The 18,446-nt window shown below is 37.6% G+C and overlaps 1 protein-coding gene across 1 annotated transcript in view; it reads right to left on the minus strand.

Annotated features, from left to right (window-relative positions):
- Nucleotides 1–1,307: 1,307 nt before the first annotated feature.
- Nucleotides 1,308–18,446, minus strand: part of LOC107611161 (uncharacterized) — a 41,479-nt gene continuing 24,340 nt past the window's right edge. The window contains exon 2 of the mRNA XM_088495630.1: nucleotides 1,308–1,471. Coding sequence (XP_088351756.1) covers nucleotides 1,308–1,471 — 164 coding nt within the window. The remainder of the gene's footprint in view (nucleotides 1,472–18,446) is intronic.

An 18,446-nucleotide genomic window follows, 5' to 3' on the forward strand; every position in this document is an offset into this window, starting at 1 on the left:
GTCTAAATCTTGTCTGTGGTATTCCGAGTAGGATCTGGAAAGGGATGACTGTGACGAGCTTCAAACTCACGAATGTTGCGCAGTGACAGTGTGCAAAAGGATAGAGAGATCCTATTCTGACGCTAGTGAGAACCGACAGATGATTAGCCGTGCGGTAGCTATACCTGGTATTTTTCATCCGAGATGAGAAATCCGACAGTTGATTAGCCGTGCAGACAGCGCACCTGGTATTTTTCATCCGAGAGGATCATACATCTTGCCATTGATGGAAGCCATGCGTGTTTGGAGAAGAAGACAGTAGGAAAGCAGAGATTCAGACAACAGAGCATCTCCAGAACCTCACATGTTCCTCATTACTGAATCACAAGTACCATTTATTTCATGTTATTTACTTTTCTTAAACAAAATCATTTTTATCGTTAATCTCCTGACTAAGATTTACAAGATAACCAGAGCTTGCTTCAAGCGGACAATCTCCGTGGGATCGACCCTTACTAACGTAAGGTATTACTTGGACGACCCAGTGCACTTGCTGGTTAGTTGTGCGGATTTGTGAAAAGTGTAATCACAATTTCGTTCACCAGTAGGCTATTTGGGATAAGTGAGCTAATAACAAATGATGGCCTCAATCATATGCATGCATATAAATACATTAAACGTTGGATATATAGAATGGAACAAAATATAGATTGCAGTCAGAGAGAAGAAAACACACAAGAATAAAATATCATAGTTAGATAATGTAACCATACAATTAGGCTCAAAAATCTCACTAGGTTATGTGTTCTTAGCTACAATTCATGTTCCAAATTACAGTCTTCAAACAAGTTTAACAAAAAAGTTTTAATTTAAATTAGTGAAATATAATAAAATAGAGTCTTGAAAAGAAATTTATTCCTTTAACCAAACAAACATACAGGCAAACAATTATTATCATGCAATCTATTCTATCTAACACAAGAAAGACTAAAATGTTGGTGTTAAGAGAGAGATTACCTCTAGAAGTCAGGTACTGACCGACCTCCCCATACTTAAAGCTTGGCACCGTCCTCGGTGCCATCAGTTAGGAACAAAGGGGGGCTGGTAATAGCATCTCCACAGTCGGGGTCGTCATGGCTCCCAGTGCTGGTAGGTGAAGTAGAGTCCGGAGTATCTGGTTCTTCTTCAGGTGGGTGGTTGCCAACAATAAGCTCCTTGAGGTATGTAAATTGGCCCTTGTTACGGCGCTCCATTCTCTTTGCCTGCCAGTCAAGCCGGTCCAATCTCTGAAGTATCCGAACAAGCAGCTAATCTGTTGAAGATGCTTGTTATGTGGAAGGAGAAGGAATATCTCTGGTCGGGTCTGCAATCCGGCTGGTAGTGGCTGCTTGGGGTCTGATGTACTTCCCATTGGGGACATACTGATCGTCCCGCAGAAGTATGGTCTTGGTGTCCCCAGCTCTGTAGGAGACTTCGGCTGCCGAGACTAGATCTGAAACCAAGGCGGGAAAGGGTAGGACATAATCTGTACGTGTCCCATGGCGTGCAGGAGGTGTCTTGGTAAGTTGAGAGGCTGGTCTGTAAGGATACACCAGAGGAGAACAGCCATGTCTGCAGTGAAGGAAGACTTGTGGGTGCTCAGAAAGATGTAGTGGGGCATAATCTGTGCCCACACTCGAGCCTCCAAGGTAAGTGCTGAAGCCAATATGCCCTTAGGTCGGGATCGATGGTATCCATAGATCCATCTGCTGCCAGGTTGTGCTATAACTCTGAGGACGTCGTCCCAGTCAAATTGGTATGTCTGGTGCTTGAAAGAGGCTTCTTGGTATGCGTCCAATCCTTCTGGAGCAGGGGGGAGATCTAAAGCTCGCTAAATGGCCCCTTGGGAAATACGGACTTGCTTCTAACGGACATAGACAGACTGCAGGGCTGGCATGTGAAAATTGGAGTAGAATTCAACTACCCATGAAAGGTTAACCTGCCGTGGCTATCTCCGTAAGAATCCCCATTGTCTGCGCTCAATGCGAGACTCTACAAAATCAACAATGTGGGTAGGGAGGATGAGTAGGTGCTCATTATTGTAGTTCCTCTCATCCAGGAATGGGAACATCTGCTCACAGTAACGGTTAGTGAACCGCGCAGTGTCTCTGGCCGGAAAAGCTTTCTCAGTGTCATTGACCTTGATGATCCTCTTGACTCGCTTTATTGAGGGCTTTACTGATGTTGAAGATGGTTCCACAGCTAGCGCCCTTTTTGTTCCTCTCCTTGCCGGTGGTTTGGGAGCAGCTTTCTCTTTACCCTTCTTGGTGGCCATCCTGAAAAGGGAAAAGGAAGGTAACATGTAAAGCTAAGGGTTAAAGCAAGGTGGAGGATAGTACAAGTGATAATTAATTGCCAAGTTAAAGAAGGATATCGTTAACACATGGTCGCGACTACATGTGATCAGTTCATCAACGGAAATATAGCAAGTGCATATTATGGCAAGTAGATGCAAGATGTTTATTAGCATGCAGGCAAAGGCATGAGTAGCATAGATCAAGCATCAATAGTTAAAATGTATTATCACTCGTAACAAACGAACAATCACGTTTGTATTGACAATTATATTCAATTAATAAAATATTGAAAGGGTTTTGTGAAAAACAAGCATTAGAGTAGAAGGATAGAATAATTAAAAAAGCATAATGCCATACAGGCTTTTTCACAAACACTTAGTATGCATGGTAAATATGTTATTGAAAGTATTAAATTTGAACATGCAAGCAACCATAAAAATAATTTGTGATAATTATCAAACAACTCCTTAATAATCCACAAGCAATTATAGAAGAAAACAATCACCCAATTAGATTTCTAACACCAAGTAAAATAATACAAAAATAAATAAATAATAAGAAGGGAAGAAAGAAAATAGAAAGAAAGAACCTTGAAAAGAAGGTGATAAAGAGAGGTAATGGAGAATGTGAGGTGAAGAAAATATGATGGAAGGGGAAAGAAGAAGAAAAGAGTAAAGAAAGAATCCCCGGCAACGACGAACGGATTTTTTAAGGTAAAGAATTTCACAAATAAATTCTCGTTGCAAGTATAGTTTCTAAACCAACAAAGAATCCTTTCATACAAAAGTTTGGTTGTCACAAGTAACAAAACCCCTAAAAAGTAATAACTGAAGTATTTAAATCTCGGGTCGTCTCTCAAGGAATTGCAGGGAGGTGTGTTACTATTGGTTATGGGTTTTTGTTTCTGAGAAATTTTGGAATGAAGAATGGAAAAATAAATGATTGTGAATTAAAGCAATGTAAATTAAAAGAGATTTATGTATTCAAAATAAAAATCCTTGACCGGGAGAATGATTAATTGGAAGTTCTATCCTTGTTGGATTTTCTCAAGTATAGTATCAAAAGGTTGTTATTTTCAATTAGTAAAGGAATGTCAAGTGATTGAGCTAACTCTTATTCGCAAATCCTAATCCTCTCCCTTGGGAAGGATCAGCGTTTGTAAATAGAGAATTAGCCAACAACTTCCAATTTAACTAATCACTTGAGCATTCCAACTCAAGAGTCTCCTTTTAATCAACCCCCAAGTCAAGTTGGGAGGCTACTCTGTCAACATGAATACCATCTTCGTAAACTTATAAGAGAAGTAAAAAGGGAATATGATAATTAAAATCAATTGGAAGCAATTAAACAAATAATAAAATTTAAATGGAAAAATACTTCTTGCATTAATAAATTCTAAAACAATCCAATTATAACTCTGAATAAGGATTAAGGATATGAAAGAGTAAGGGAAAAAGAAAACAAACTAGAATAATAATGACTTCAACGGAGGTAGAAACTCTTTGTAATATCCAACTCAAAAGCATAACACTAGGAATCCTAAAATCTCTAGAAACTACATCTAAATCCTAAAATTATGAATTATGAGAAGTGTCTCTCCATTCCTCCACTCTGTAGCCTCTAATCTGTGTTTTCTGGGCCGAGAACTGGGTCAAAAACAGCACAGAAATCGCTGGAGGCAAATTCTGATACGCTGGAATTTCGCAGATGCGACGCGTGCGTGTGATGCACGCGTGCGCATCGCCTATATTCAGGGAAACTATGGCAAATTATATATCATTTCGAAGCCCCAGATGTTAGCTTCCAACGCAATTGGAACCGCCTCATTTGGACCTCTATAGCTCAAGTTATGGTCAGTTAAGTACGAAGAGGTCAGGCTGGACAGCTTAGCAATTCCTTCAATTTCTTGTATTCTTTCCACTTTTGCATGCTTCCTTTCCATCCTCTAAGCCATTCCTGCCCTATAAACCCTGAAATCACTTAACACACATATCAAGGCATCAAATGGTAACAATAGAGGATTAAAATTAGCAAATTTAAGGCCAAAGAAGCACGTTTTCAATCATAGCACAGAATTAGGAAGGAAAATGTAAAATATGCAATTTACATGAATAAGTGTGACAATAGTGGATAAAATCCACTCAATTAGGCACAAGATGTACCACGAAATAGTGGTGCATCAGTCAGCCACCTTGTTCTCTACTCTACTTCTATCCTTGATTTCAATATTGAACTCTTGGAGTAGCAAGATCCACCTTATCAATCTAGGCTTGGACTCTTGTTTGGTAAGCAAATATTTGAGAGCTGCATAGTCAGTAAACACAATGACTTTAGAACTAATAAGATATGATCTAAACTTATCAAATGCAAAAAACTATGGCAAGAAGTTCCTTCTCTGCAGTGGTGTAAGATTCTCATTAAGGACTTTGCTAGCATAATAAATAACATGTACCAGCTTATCCCTCCTCTGTCCTAAAATAGCACTAACAGCAAAGTTTGATGCATCACACATCAATTCAAAGGATGAATCCCAGCAAGGTTGTGCTATGATAGGTGCAGAGAAAAGTCTATTTTTAAGCTTATCAAAGGCTAGCATGCATTCTCTATCAAAGATAAAAGGTACATTAGAGACAAGCAAGTTACTTAGAGGTTTGGCAATCTTTGAAAAATCTCTAATGAACCTTCTATAAAATCAGCATTCCTAGGAAACTTCTAATTGCTTTGACATTGTAAGGTGGGGGCAATTTTTCATTCACTTCCACCTTGGCCTTGTCCAACTCTATGCCTTTCTTAGAGATTTTATGACCAAGAACCACCCCCTCTGTTACCATAAAGTGACATTTTTCCCATTTCAAAACTAGGTTGGTTTGTTGGCATCTCTTTAGCACCAAGGCTAAGTGGTGCAAGCACTTAGAATATAAATCACCAAATACAGAAAAGTCATCCATAAACACTTCAATAAATCTTTCAATCATGTCAGAAAATATGGAGAGCATGCACCTTTGGAATGTTGCAGGTGCATTGTGATGACATGTCATCATGTCATGTTTTTCTATGCTTTTTCATACAAGAAATTGATGATTAGTGCTTAAATATTACATTCTTTTATGCTTGAATGATATATTTCCTTAATCTTTTGATTTTTTATAAACTTTGTAGGAAATAAGAAGAAAAAGAAGCAAAAAAAAAGCACAAAATAAGCTAAAAAGGAGAAAAAAAGAGTTTCGGAGCACACTTTGATGCCTTAGGCCACGCTTTTAAAAGCATGGCCCATGACCATGAATGAAGGAAACAAAGGCTAGCGCTCAATTACATGGAGCGCTACGTTAAAATTGTTAACTTTTTCGGGGTTTTTTTAGCCTTGTGACAGCATGACCATGCCTCCTTCAAAGGGCTATAACTTGAGCTACAGATGTCCAATTGATGTGCTTCCAGTTGCATTGGAAAGTTAACATTCAGAGCTTTCCAACGATATATATCAATCCATATTTGGCATGAAATTGAGGCACAAGTGAAATGTATCTTTAAGGCCCAAAAATCAACCAAAGTGAAGCCAGCAAGGTTCGAAGAGGGAACCAAGGGAAGCTAAGTGTAGCGCTACGTTTTCTTCACTCACTGAGCACTACACATGATGAGGAAATTGGCAAAAGGGGACAGCCAGGGCTCGAAAGTGGAAACCAACACACAAGGAATGTAGCGCTACGTTACTTCTTTTAACTTTTTCGTGACTTTCACACTTGGGAGGCCATCCTATGCACTAGGTAGCGCTCAATGAGTGAACTGAGCGCTCAATAAGTGAGCGCTAGGCAAGGTTTCAAGTAGCGCTATGTTGCATTACTTAACTGAGCGCTTCACTGGGAGGTGCCCCATGCCTCAAACCAACTTGAACCAAGCAACCTTGACCCACATGCTCCAAACCAATTGAACTAAGGCCAACCGGACCCATCTCTCTTCAAATCCAAAGCAAGCAAAGCCCATATCATCACTCAAAGGCACAAGAACAAGTTAGATTAGGAATTTCATTTAATTGTAATTTGTTTTCAATTTCAATTTCATTTTTTATTTTGTAAAAAGCCTATATAAAGGCATCTGTTATATTTTAAAAAAGAAAAAGGCTGGCTCCATTAGAGAGTAGTAGGAGTAGGAGTAGAGTAGAGAAATCTCTTCTAATTTTCCTATTTGAATTTGAGAATTGGAAATCAGATCTGGGTTCTCTTTTCTTCTATGCTTCATTTTCTTTCCAATGCGATTTCGCTTATATACTTTCAATCTCTACAATTCTCTCTTCTGCAATTCCTTTTCTGCACTTTTACATTTTGCTTGAGCTGAGTTTGCTTCCTATGCAATTTAAATTCTCTACGTCCTTGCTAATTTACGTTTGAGCTTGCTGTGATCTGAATTTAATTTTCCTGCAATTTAAATTTCTTGTTCTGAGTTCTGATTTACTGTCTCTTTAATTTTCAACACCCAACCCCCTTTACATTTTGTTGCAATTTACTTTTCTTGCTCTTTAAGCTTTTGTTCAATCTACATTCTGCTGATTTATATTTACTACAATTTACATTCCTTGTTCTTTAAGCTTCTGTCAATTTAATCCTGCAAGAGAGATCTGCTGCAATTTATTTTCCTTGTCATTTAAGCTTCAATGCAATTTACTTTCTGCACCTTATAATTCCTGTAAATTTACTTTCTGTTGCTTTAATTTCACTTCAATTCACCAATGTTAGCTTGACTAAACTAATCACCCACTAAAGTTGCTTGATCCATCAATCCCTGTGGGATCGACCTCACTCTGAGTTTTACTACTTGATGCGACCCGGTACACTTGCCGGTGAGTTTGGTGTTGGAATCTAATTTCCACCCATCAAGTTTTTAGCGCCATTGCCGGGGATTGATTTAGATCAACAATGATTAAGTGGGTGAGAAGTCTAGATCAAGCATTTTCTTTATTTTTGTTTTCTGTTTTAGATTGAAACTAAGGTGTTTGAGTTATTGCCTCACTAAGAAATTCTTCTCTGAGACATGAATTTCAATTGTCAATGGTGTTGTGTTTTACAAAATGTAAATGGAGTTCAACTCATCTTATGATCAAACAAAATTTATGGGATATTACCCACCATCACCAATCTCTAATGGTGGCTGAGAATATCACCAAGTCATCACAATTTCTGAGCACTCCAATCAATGGAGATATCCTTCAAAACCACAAGATGAGCAAGAGAATCATATGGGATACCAACCACCACCACAAAATGATTCATGTCATTATTCTAACAGTGGTTGGGAGTATGACCAAGGAATGAAAAAGCATGAACATCTCCCAGAGCCACAAAGTAACTCATACTGTGATGACAGTTACACAGACCGTGGTTGGGAAGGGAATTTCAATTATTCATATTCCACTTATCAAGAGCCATCTTCACTTGAACGTGCCTTCAATTCACTTATGCAAAACTGTCCAACCTCACCTCCTAGTTTTTCATTTGAAAATTCTTCATCACTGGACTTTGTCTCCACACAAAATCCTTGCCAAAACTCACAAACCACACCAACTTCCTTGAACCAAAGACTCTCATAGCTTGAGTCTATGTTTAAGAGATATGAAGAGGAGACGAAAAAAGCTTGGACAGTAAAAGAAACCTTTGTCAAAAATATGGAAGTGGTTTTAGATCAATTGTTGAGTGCAAAAGAGGACGTGAAAGAGCAAGAAGAGGTCCCTGTGTCCAGCAAAATTTTAATGAAGAATGAGGTGGAGGAGGCATTTGAACCTAAAACTCCATATCCACAGAGGCTGATTGAAGTGACAATAGAACATGAAAAGTCACCTCCAAAGGATTTAATGGAAAATTATGAAGAAGGAATGGAGGAAGAGCTCATGGAACCAACAATTCAAAAGGCATTTGATGAAGATAAAGCTCCAATAATCACACAGCAACCAAGACTTGAATCCAAAGAAGTGAAAGCAACTAACAAGAGCACCAATCCTGTCCCTGATACAGCAAGCAAGCTCAATCAAGCCATTTACAAAAGGAAGCTTGCTGAGGAAAGGCCAAGACAAGGGACAATAGCTGAGTCTTCTCCCCCCTTGAGGTCATTCCTCTTAACAAACTGGAAGAAGAGGAAGAAAGTGAAGAATATGTCAACCGTAGGTAACATTTCTTTCATTTGTTTTGTTTACTTTCTTTGTTTGCTTTGTTTAATTTCAATAAATTGGCATATGATTACATTCTAAGTTTGGTGTTGCCCTGCAACAATTTGTTTTCAATCCCTCTGGATGATTGCATTAATTCTAATTGAGAGTGTCACACTAAGATTCTAAGTTTGGTGTGCCACTTAATTTTCTATGCAATTCATTCAGCAACACCACTTGTATGCATAATCATAATGCCCTTTGTAGTGTTATTTTTCTTCTTAGTTGGACAATTTTAGTTTTCTCTTTGTTTTAGTCATTTACTTGTTTTTAATGCTTTCTTTTATCAACTATTTTTGTTAATACATCACCAAGAGATCCTTATTCATGACAGATTCTTGGCATGGTGATTGTACTTAGCATATAACAGATTCATTTGCTTAGTTTTAATTCAAATAAATTGACATATGATTGCATTCTAAGTTTGGTGTTGCTATGCAACAAAATTTGGTTCCAATCCTTACTAGATACTTGCATCAATTCCAAGTGAAAGTGTCACACTAAGTTTGGTGTGCCAGTTATCTTTTATGCCATGTGTCATGCACACCCTCTTATGTTTGCAATCACAATGTCTCTGTCTCTTGTGTCTTGATTGTTATCCTTAATTTTGCTTGCTTAAAACACACGTGTTACTAACATTTCATTGTGTAAGACATTCATGATCCATGTTAGCCCCATAGCCAGTGTTCTAATTGTTGCTTGAGGATGAGCAAGCATTCTGAGTTTGATAAGGGAAAGGGAAGAATGGGAGGAAGATGACAACAATAGAGAAGATGAATCACAAGGTTGTAAAGTTCTTTTTCCTCTCATTTGTTTCCAGCACTTTAAATTGCATGATTGTCTTTATCTTCTCTGTATACATGTGTGGTATGAATAAGCATAGCCTGAATTTTGATCTGTAACATGTTGCTGTGACATTATGACTACCAACTTGAGTTTTGTGAATTCAAAAGCAGTAAAGTATTATGATCATAAACAAACAAGGAATTAAAGAAGAACTCAGCATGTGCATACAAGTATTGGAAGGCTAGTATGGTTAATTGTTGCTCAATTGCATTAGATTTTATTTAATTGAAGTTTTCATCTAGGACATTTTGTGAAATCTTTTGAAATCATAAAAACCTTGAAGAAGCAATTGCAAATTAAGGCAAGAAAAGAAAAAGGGAAAGAATGAGAAAGGTGAAGGCTCTGAGTACCAATGACAATTCATTTGTTAAGTACTTATGGTGTTTATGTATCAGGCAAAAAGCTTGAAAACAAAACACTTAGAAGTCAAGGCTAGGCTCAAGTGCAAATGCACTCCCTCAAAGCTCAAGGCTCTGAGCATCAATGATTAGAGAGTCAAGAAAAGAAACAAAGGAGCTTAATGAAGTCCTCTAATTCAATGCTTGTGGTGCTTATGTGTCAAGTGGTAATACTTGAAAATAAAGCATTTAGAGTCGTAGCTTTTTTATCAACTCATGGGACAAAAGCACCCAAAAGGAGAAGCTAATAAGAAAATCAAAAGCTTGTTTCAAGGAAGAAACATAAGGAAAATATTTCATAAAATGAGCTAGATAGAAGCATCAATCATTTACAATTCTTTTGTGATTGTAGCATGCATAGAAAACTAGCTAACCATGAACATTGAGTTGCTATTCTTCTTACCTTGGATTGTCAATCTTTATTACATGATTCTTTTCTTGCTTGGGGACAAGCAAGGTTTAAGTTTGGTGTTGTGATGACATGTCATCTTATGCTAGCTTTTCAAGCATTTTTCACTTGTTTCATTAGGTTTTATGCACTTTCTTGCATTATAAGTAAGTGATTTGGAGTGGATTTGCATGGTTATGTTGAATCAATCAACCAACATTTAATTGACATAAAATCATAAGGTTTAAGCTAGAATTAGTTGGTTTTTGAATGATTTATAAACCTTATGAATTTGGTGATGCTTTGATTGGTTATTTTGATTAATTGTAGGTGAAGAAATGATGAAAAAAAGGAAAAGTAATATTAGAACACGCTTTGGACCATAGGCCACGCTTTGAAAAGTGTGACCCATGGCCATAAAAGTGTGGCGCTCATCCAAAGCAAGAAGGGCCAGTGCTCAATTACCCAACTGAGCGCTCAAAGGAACCAAAGAAACTAAGAGCGCTACGTTAAATGTTTTAATATTTTCGTGGGCCTCAACAAAAGAAAAGCAAAGCGCATTGAAACCAAAGGGGACAGACAAGGTTCGAACCCATGAACCAAGAGAAGCGTGCTATAAGGCTTGGCAAGAAAATTGGCCAAAATGGCTTCACCAAGATTCGAAGAAGGGGACAAGCGCATGAAAGAAAGTGCACTACGTGAACTTAGTTCACTGAGCGCTATGCTTCACAAGGGAATTGGCAAAATTGAAGCCACCAAGGCTCGAAGTGGGAGCCTCACTCAAAGGCAAAGGACGCTACGTTCAATTCATTAACTGAGCGCTACTTTGCTATGCATATGGGCTTGGCACGAGCCCAGAAAGAAGGTAAGGGAGCGCTACGTTATTTTACATAACTGAGCGCTCCACTGGAGGTGGTTCCTGGGTCCAATTTCAATCAAAAGCCAATTTGGATCCACTTCTTCACCAATTTGAAAAGCCCACTCCAAATTCTGAAAATCAAAAATAGAAAGTGTATAAATAGGAGTTAGCTTGATTTGAAAAGGACCTTCTTTTCATTTTTTTTGAGTTTTAACTTTTTGCTCACTTTTACATTTTACCTTTTAGCTCAATTTTCATTTTCTTTAACTTTAGTTTTCATTGAAAGCTCTGAACTTGAGATTGGATCTGAGTCTTGCTCTCTAGTTTTTATTTTACTTTTTTCTGCAATCTCTACTTTCTGCTTCAAATTTTGGATTGAGATTGAAGGAATTCTGTTTCAACTCTTGCTCTGAAATTCATCTTTGTTCTTTTGCTGCAAAATTCTGAGAATTGAGAAATTGGATTTGAGTTTTATTTTCTGTTTCATTTACATTTCTTCTGCAATTTATTTTCTGTTTGATCAAGGGTGTAATTGAGATCTAGATCTGTGTTCTAATCTCATTGCTCCTCTTAGATCTTCAATTTTTCTTTTAGATTTTATAATTGAGCTAAATTTTCTTTCTGTTTACTTTTCCAAGAAATTTTCCTTTTTTGTTTGGATCTTCTGCAACTCATTTCATCTTCTACTTCTCTGAATGATTACATTTTGTATTTTTTGTTAAATTCTAAATCCCAGCTCCCAAATCCCTTTAATCTTCAAGCAATTTAAGTTTCTCAGTAATTTAGATGCAGTAATTTAGTTTTCTTGCACTTTAAGCTTCAGCTATTTACATTTCTTACAATTTACGTTTCAGTCATTTACGTTACTTGCACTTTAAGTTTCAGCTCTTTTACCTTCTTGCACTTAAAGTTTCATGCAATTTACTCTTCTGCACTTTATTTTTCTATCAATTTCCCTTCTCCCTTTTATTTTCATGCAATTTAGCTTTTGCTATTCAAGTTTCACTCAAATCATCAAGTGTTTGCTTAACTAAATTCATCACCTAACTAAAATTGCTCAATCCATCAATCCTATGGGATCGGCCTCACTCATGTCAGTAATTACTACTTGATGCGCCCTGGTACACTTGCCGGTGAGTTTTGGTGTGGAATCTGATTTCCACCCATCAAGTTTTTGGCGCCGTTGCCGGGGATTGATCTAGATTGACAACGATTATGTAAGGTGATAATCTAGATTAAGCATTTTTCTTTTGTTTTCTTTTAAGCATATTAACTGTTTGACACATTGTGTTATCTATCCCTCTAACCACATTCTAGCATTAGAATGTTCAGTTTTTATTTGGTTTATTTGTGATTGCGCAATTCATGGAGGATGAGGCAGAAGTAACCAACAATGTTCAACCTGCAAGGAGGGTGTTGGCCTCTTACACTATCCCCAATGCAAGAAACTATGGAAGTAGCATACTTACTCCCAACATTCATGCAAATAACTTTGAGTTGAAGCCTCAACTTATTACTCTGGTGTAGAACAATTGCTCCTATGGAGGAGGTCCACTTGAAGATCCAAACCAACACTTATCCATCTTCTTCAGGATTTGTGAAACTGTCAAAACAAGTGGTGTGCATCCAGACATCTACAAGCTACTGCTATTTCCATTCTCTCTGAAGGATAAGGCCTCTCAATGGCTAGAGACATTTCCCAAAGAAATCATCAATAATTGGGAAGATTTAGTGAGCAAATTCCTAGCCAAATTCTACCCACCTCAGAATATTATTAGATTGAAGACAGAAGTGCAAACCTTCAAACAGATGGATGGAGAGTCCCTCTATAAGGCATGGGAGATATACAAGGCCTTGATTAGAAAATGTCCCTCTGAAATGTTCAATGAATGGGACATACTTCAGAATTTCTATGTAGGATTCACTCTGAAAGATCAGGAAGCACTAGACCATTCAGCAGGAGGTTCTTTGTAATTAATAAAGACAGTAGAGGAAGCCCAAAACCTCATAGACATGGTGGCAAATAATCAATACTTCTTTGCTCATCAAATGCAACGCCAACCAACTCCCAAGAAAGGTATCTTGGAGCATGAAAGTGTTGACACTCTCTTGGCACAAAACAAACAGATTCATCAACAACTTCAGCAACAAATGGAAATGATGGCCAAGAAAATTAATGGACTGTAAATTTCTGCAGTAAATACACAAGGCCAATCTCAAACCTCACATGGGTGGAAGCAATCTGAAGAAGGTTTCGGGACATTCAATTATGAGCAACAAAGCCCTGAGTAGGTGCAACATATGAATAACACCTCAAGTTCGTTCCAACACAACTTCCATGTTGACACACACAACCCATCCTGGAGGAATCATTCTAACTTGAGGTGGGGTGAGCACCAGAATCAAGGACAAAGGGACCTAAACTATAGCAGCCTCAGCAACACAAACAACCAAAGCCATTCATCCAATAATACTAACCAATTCAAAAACCCACAAAACACATACCACCAACCCCATAACAACTCACAAAACCACCAGAATAACTTTTCCACATCCACATTCTACCCACAAAATATCCCCGTAGATAATTCAAACAACCTTCAGCAACAACCATCTCATCTCACACAACCACAACCAAATCCAGACTCTCAAAGAATCTCTAGTCTAGATATATTAATAGAGAAACTCATCAAAACTTAAGAGATGGTCAGACAAGATCAAGAAGCAGCAAGAAAAGATCAAGCCATAACAAGCAAAAACCAAGAAGCTTCAATCAGAAATCTTGAGAGGCATATGGAGCAAATGGCTAAGCAAATTTTAGAAATGGGTGAGAAGAGAGCAAATACCTCTTCCAGTACCACTGAAGACAACCCAAGGGACAAAGGAAAAGCTACAAAGTGGGAGGAGTGCAAGGCAATCATAATGGGAAGTGAAAAGACTATGAAGAAGGAAGCCACATCAATCAGGAAAAATACAACAGAGAAGTTCCACAAGAAGAGATAGAGGGGAGAAGTAAAGAAGATCAGAAAACCAAGAAGGCACAAATCTCAAAGGGAGACAAGAACATCCTTAAGCCACAGCTACAAGAGAAGAAGGAAGGGGTAAAGCCATATGTCCCCAAACTTCCATACCCTCAGAGGTTCAAAAAAGAAAACAAGGATAAGCAATACTCAAAGTTTCTGGACATATTCAAGACACTCAGCATCAATATTCCTTTCTTAGAAGCACTTGAACAGATGCCATTGTATGCCAAATTTATGAAGGAAGTGCTGACGAAGAAAAAGTCCCTAAAAGAAGGACAAATTGTTGAGATGACAATGGAATGTAGTGCTATTCTCCAAAGAGATTTGCCAGAGAAGAAAGATGATCCTGGGAGTTTTTATATACCTTGCACCATAGGAAACATAACAATTGAGAAGTCATTCTGTGACCTTGGTACAAGCATAAACTTGATGCCTTTGTCTCTAATGAAGAAACTCCAAATTTTTGAGCTGAAATCCACACGAATACTTCTTCAAATGGATGACAAATCCATTCAGCAAGCACTTGGAGTTGTAGAGAATGCACTGGTAAAAGTGGGAAAATTTCTTCTCCCGGCTGATTTTGTCATTTTGGATATAGAGGAGAGCCCTAACACTCCCATCATTCTGGGGAGGCCTTTCCTGGCTACGGGCAGGGCATTGATAGATGTTGAAAAAGGGGAATTATTGCTAAGAGTGCATGATGAGCACCTAGCATTTCATGTCTTCAAGACTTTACATGAGCCCACTCAAGAAGAAGAATGCAAGATGGATAAGGCTAGAGATCATAGCTCAAAGAAGACAATTAAGGAGTCAACTCCAAGGTTTTTAAACCCATGCTTGAAAGAAGTAGGGATGGTGCAACAGAACAAAGAAATCAAGGAGGAACTATATCCAAAACCCCCAGATGAGAACCTCGACACTCCAGATAAAGAACCACCAAGGCATGAATTATCTTCTGAGAAAGAAAAGAAGAAGAGGCCAAAAGGGTGGAGAAACAAGAAAATCCCCACTGAAGGCTTCTCACCAGGGGATAAAGTGATGTTAAACACCCAACCAATAAAGGTGTGTCCACAATTATCTGAGTACTATACTGTGAACTGGATCCTTTCACTTGAACACCTAGAGATCATCAAAGAGGAGACCGAAAGAAAGTTCACAGTAAGAGGAAAAAAGCTAAGGCACTATGATTTTCAGCCTCCATGATCAAAGAACAAGATATCAAGCTAGTGACATTAAAAGAGCACTTGTTGGGAGGCAACCCAACCAAAGGTAGTTTTCTTTTCCCAACTATTTCAATAAACAAGGCTGAGTAGCTTTATCTATATTGCAAGGAGCTAAGTTTGGTGTTGCACACCAAAAGAATTTAAGGGAGAATGAAGGATGCTAAGTTTGGTGTTCCACCAAAAATATCATTTAAAAACACAATTTTACCTTCTGCATAAAGGGTTGCTAGCTCCAAGCAATCAGAGAAACTACTTAACCAGTGTCTGTTTTCTAGTTTTTAGTTTTATTACCTTTAGCAAAGACAAAAGGGTTCACATATGGTTGACTTGATGCATAAGAAACATTGGTAAGGAACTCAGTTTGGTGTTCACACACCAAACTAAGTTCAAAAGCCCACAAACAATTCATGCATGCTAACCATTTGCCTAAGGGCTCGAGAAACAAGCAACTTCTAAGGATACTGTAGGAAAACATTCAACCTGTGGAGGGGGTCTGCATCATTGCCCAAAGGAACTATGACAGAGAGAAACGATAAGGATAGAAGGAAAGCTGAGAGACATTCCCAACAGGTTTTATTGATACTTAATCCTTGTTGCTGTGAAGTATTTTAACTTAGAGTCCCCTATATATCTTGCTGAAGTGTCAATTAAGTGTATGTGTGAATGTTTGCTAAGATTGCTAGCCAGTATATTATACTCGTCATAACTCATCAGCTTGAATCTTATTTTGTTTCCCTTCTGCATAAATAAAAGAAAAAATGTTTGAAACGAGAAAGTGATTGTCCAATGTTGTAGAAATTAGAATGAGAATTCAGTGGTGGTACTTGTTTGATTTAATGATTAGCTCAATAACAAAAGTTGCATAATAACATGTTCTTTGAAGTGTGAATTAGTTTGCTGCTATAAAGTCTGTTATCAATGAATATCCCTTGAGAATGAAGCAAGATAAGAAAGAAAAAAAAAAGCCAAGAATTGGCAAAGAAACAAACAATAAGGCTAGACACCAATAGCTTGGACCCTAGGACATATGCCTGTGGTGCTTTTGTACTAGGATATGCTTGGACAATTAGGTTCTGAGGAGTATTTTAAAACTTGGCCACTTGGATTAACTAATCTGGGATTGCCAACCGAAAGTCCATTATCAAGAGCAACCTAGTTACAAAGTATTTAGTAATCCAAAGAGATGATGGGCATCAATGTTACTAGGAAGAAATTGTGAGCCAAGTGTCTGTGGTGAAAGAGTGTTGAGCAAAAACTAAGCCAAAAGGCTGCTGCAACACTTGCCACCAAGCTTTCATTAATGAATAAGCTTTCTAAGCAAAAGAAAGAAAGCAAAAGCTAACAGGGATCAATCAAAAAGCAAGGCAGCATAGCAGCAACTTTAGTGAACCTTTAAGGAAACATTTCATATCAGATAGCTAAGAATAATTAAGCTACATTTGTCTGCATAAAATCACATGAACCAAGTTCAATTATCGGCTACTTAAAGACATGTATGCTTCTTTGTTTTATTTCATTTCTTCTTATGTTTAGTGCTTGCTTGGGGACAAGCAAGATTTAAGTTTAGTGTTGTGATGACAAGTCATCTTATGCTAGCTTTTCAAGCATTTTTCACTTGTTTCATTAGGTTTTATGCACTTTCTTGCATTATAAGTAATTGATTTGGAGTGGATTTGCATGGTTATGTTGAATCAATCAATCAACATTTAATTGACACAAAATCATAAGGTTTAAGCTAGAATTAGTTGGTTTTTGAATGATTTATAAACCTTGTGAATTTGGTGATGCTTTGATTGGTTGTTTTGATTAATTGTAGGTGAAGAAATGATGAAAAAAAAGAAAAAGGAATCTTAGAACATGCTTTGGACCATAGGCCACGCTTTGAAAAGCGTGACCCATGGCCATAAAACTGTGGTGCACATCCAAAGCAAGAAAGGCCAACGCTCAATTACCCAACTGAGCGCTTAAAGGAACCAAAGAAACCAAGAGCACTACGTTAAATGTTTTAATATTTTCGTGGGCCTCAACAAAAGAAAAGCAAAGCGCATTGAAACCAAAGGGGGCAGCCAAGGTTCGAACCCATGAACCAAGAGAAGCGCGCTACAAGGCTTGGCAAGGAAATTGGCCAAAATGGCTTCACCAAGATTCGAAGAAGGGGACAAGTACATGAAAGAAAGGGCGCTACGTGAACTTAGTTCACTGAGTGCTATGCTTCACAAGGGAATTGGTAAAATTGAAGCCACCAAGGCTCGAAGTGGGAGCCTCACTCCAAGGCAAAGGGCACTACGTTCAATTCATTAACTGATCGCTACTTTGCTATGCATATGGGCTTGGCACGAGCCCAGGAAGAAGGCAAGGGAGCGCTACGTTATTTTACATAACTGAGCGCTCTACTAGAGGTGGTTCCTGAGTCCAATTTCAATCAAAAGCCAATTTGGATCCACTTCTTCACCAATTTGAAAAGCCCACTCCAAATTCTGAAAATCAAAAATAGAAAGTGTATAAATAGGAGTTAGCTTAATTTGAAAAGGAACTTCTTTTCATTTTTTTTAGTTTTAACTTTTTGCTCAATTTTACATTTTACCTTTTAGCTCAATTTTCAGTTTCTTTAACTTTAGTTTTCATTGAGAGCTCTGAACTTGAGATTGGATCTGAGTTTTTCTCTAGTTTTCATTTTACTTTCTTCTGCAGCCTCTACTTTCTGCTTCAAATTTTGGATTGAGATTGAAGGAATTCTGTTTCAACTATTGCTTTGAAATTCATCTTTGTTCTTTTTCGGCAAAATTCTGAGAATTGAGAAATTGGATTTGAGTTTCATTTGCTGTTTCATTTACATTTCTTCTGCAATTTATTTTCTGTTTGATCAAGGGTGTAATTGAGATCTAGATCTGTGTTCTAATCTCATTGCTCCTCTTAGATCTTCAATTTTTCTTATAGATTTCATAATTGAGAAAAATTTTCTTTATGTTTACTTCTTCAAGAAATTTTCCTTTTCTGTCTGGATCTTGTGCAACTCATTTCATCTTCTACTTCTCTGAATGATTACATTTTGCATTTTTTGTTAAATTCTAAGTCCCAGCTCCCAAATCCCTTTAATCTTCAAGCAATTTAAGTTTCTCAGTAATTTAGATGCAGTAATTTAGTTTTCTTACACTTTAAGCTTCAGCTATTTACATTTCTTGCTATCTAAGTTTCAGTCATTTT

Source organism: Arachis ipaensis, chromosome B8, assembly GCF_059453495.1.
Source record: "Arachis ipaensis isolate K30076 ecotype BB chromosome B8, ASM5945349v1, whole genome shotgun sequence".
NCBI classification, from domain to species: domain Eukaryota; kingdom Viridiplantae; phylum Streptophyta; class Magnoliopsida; order Fabales; family Fabaceae; genus Arachis; species Arachis ipaensis.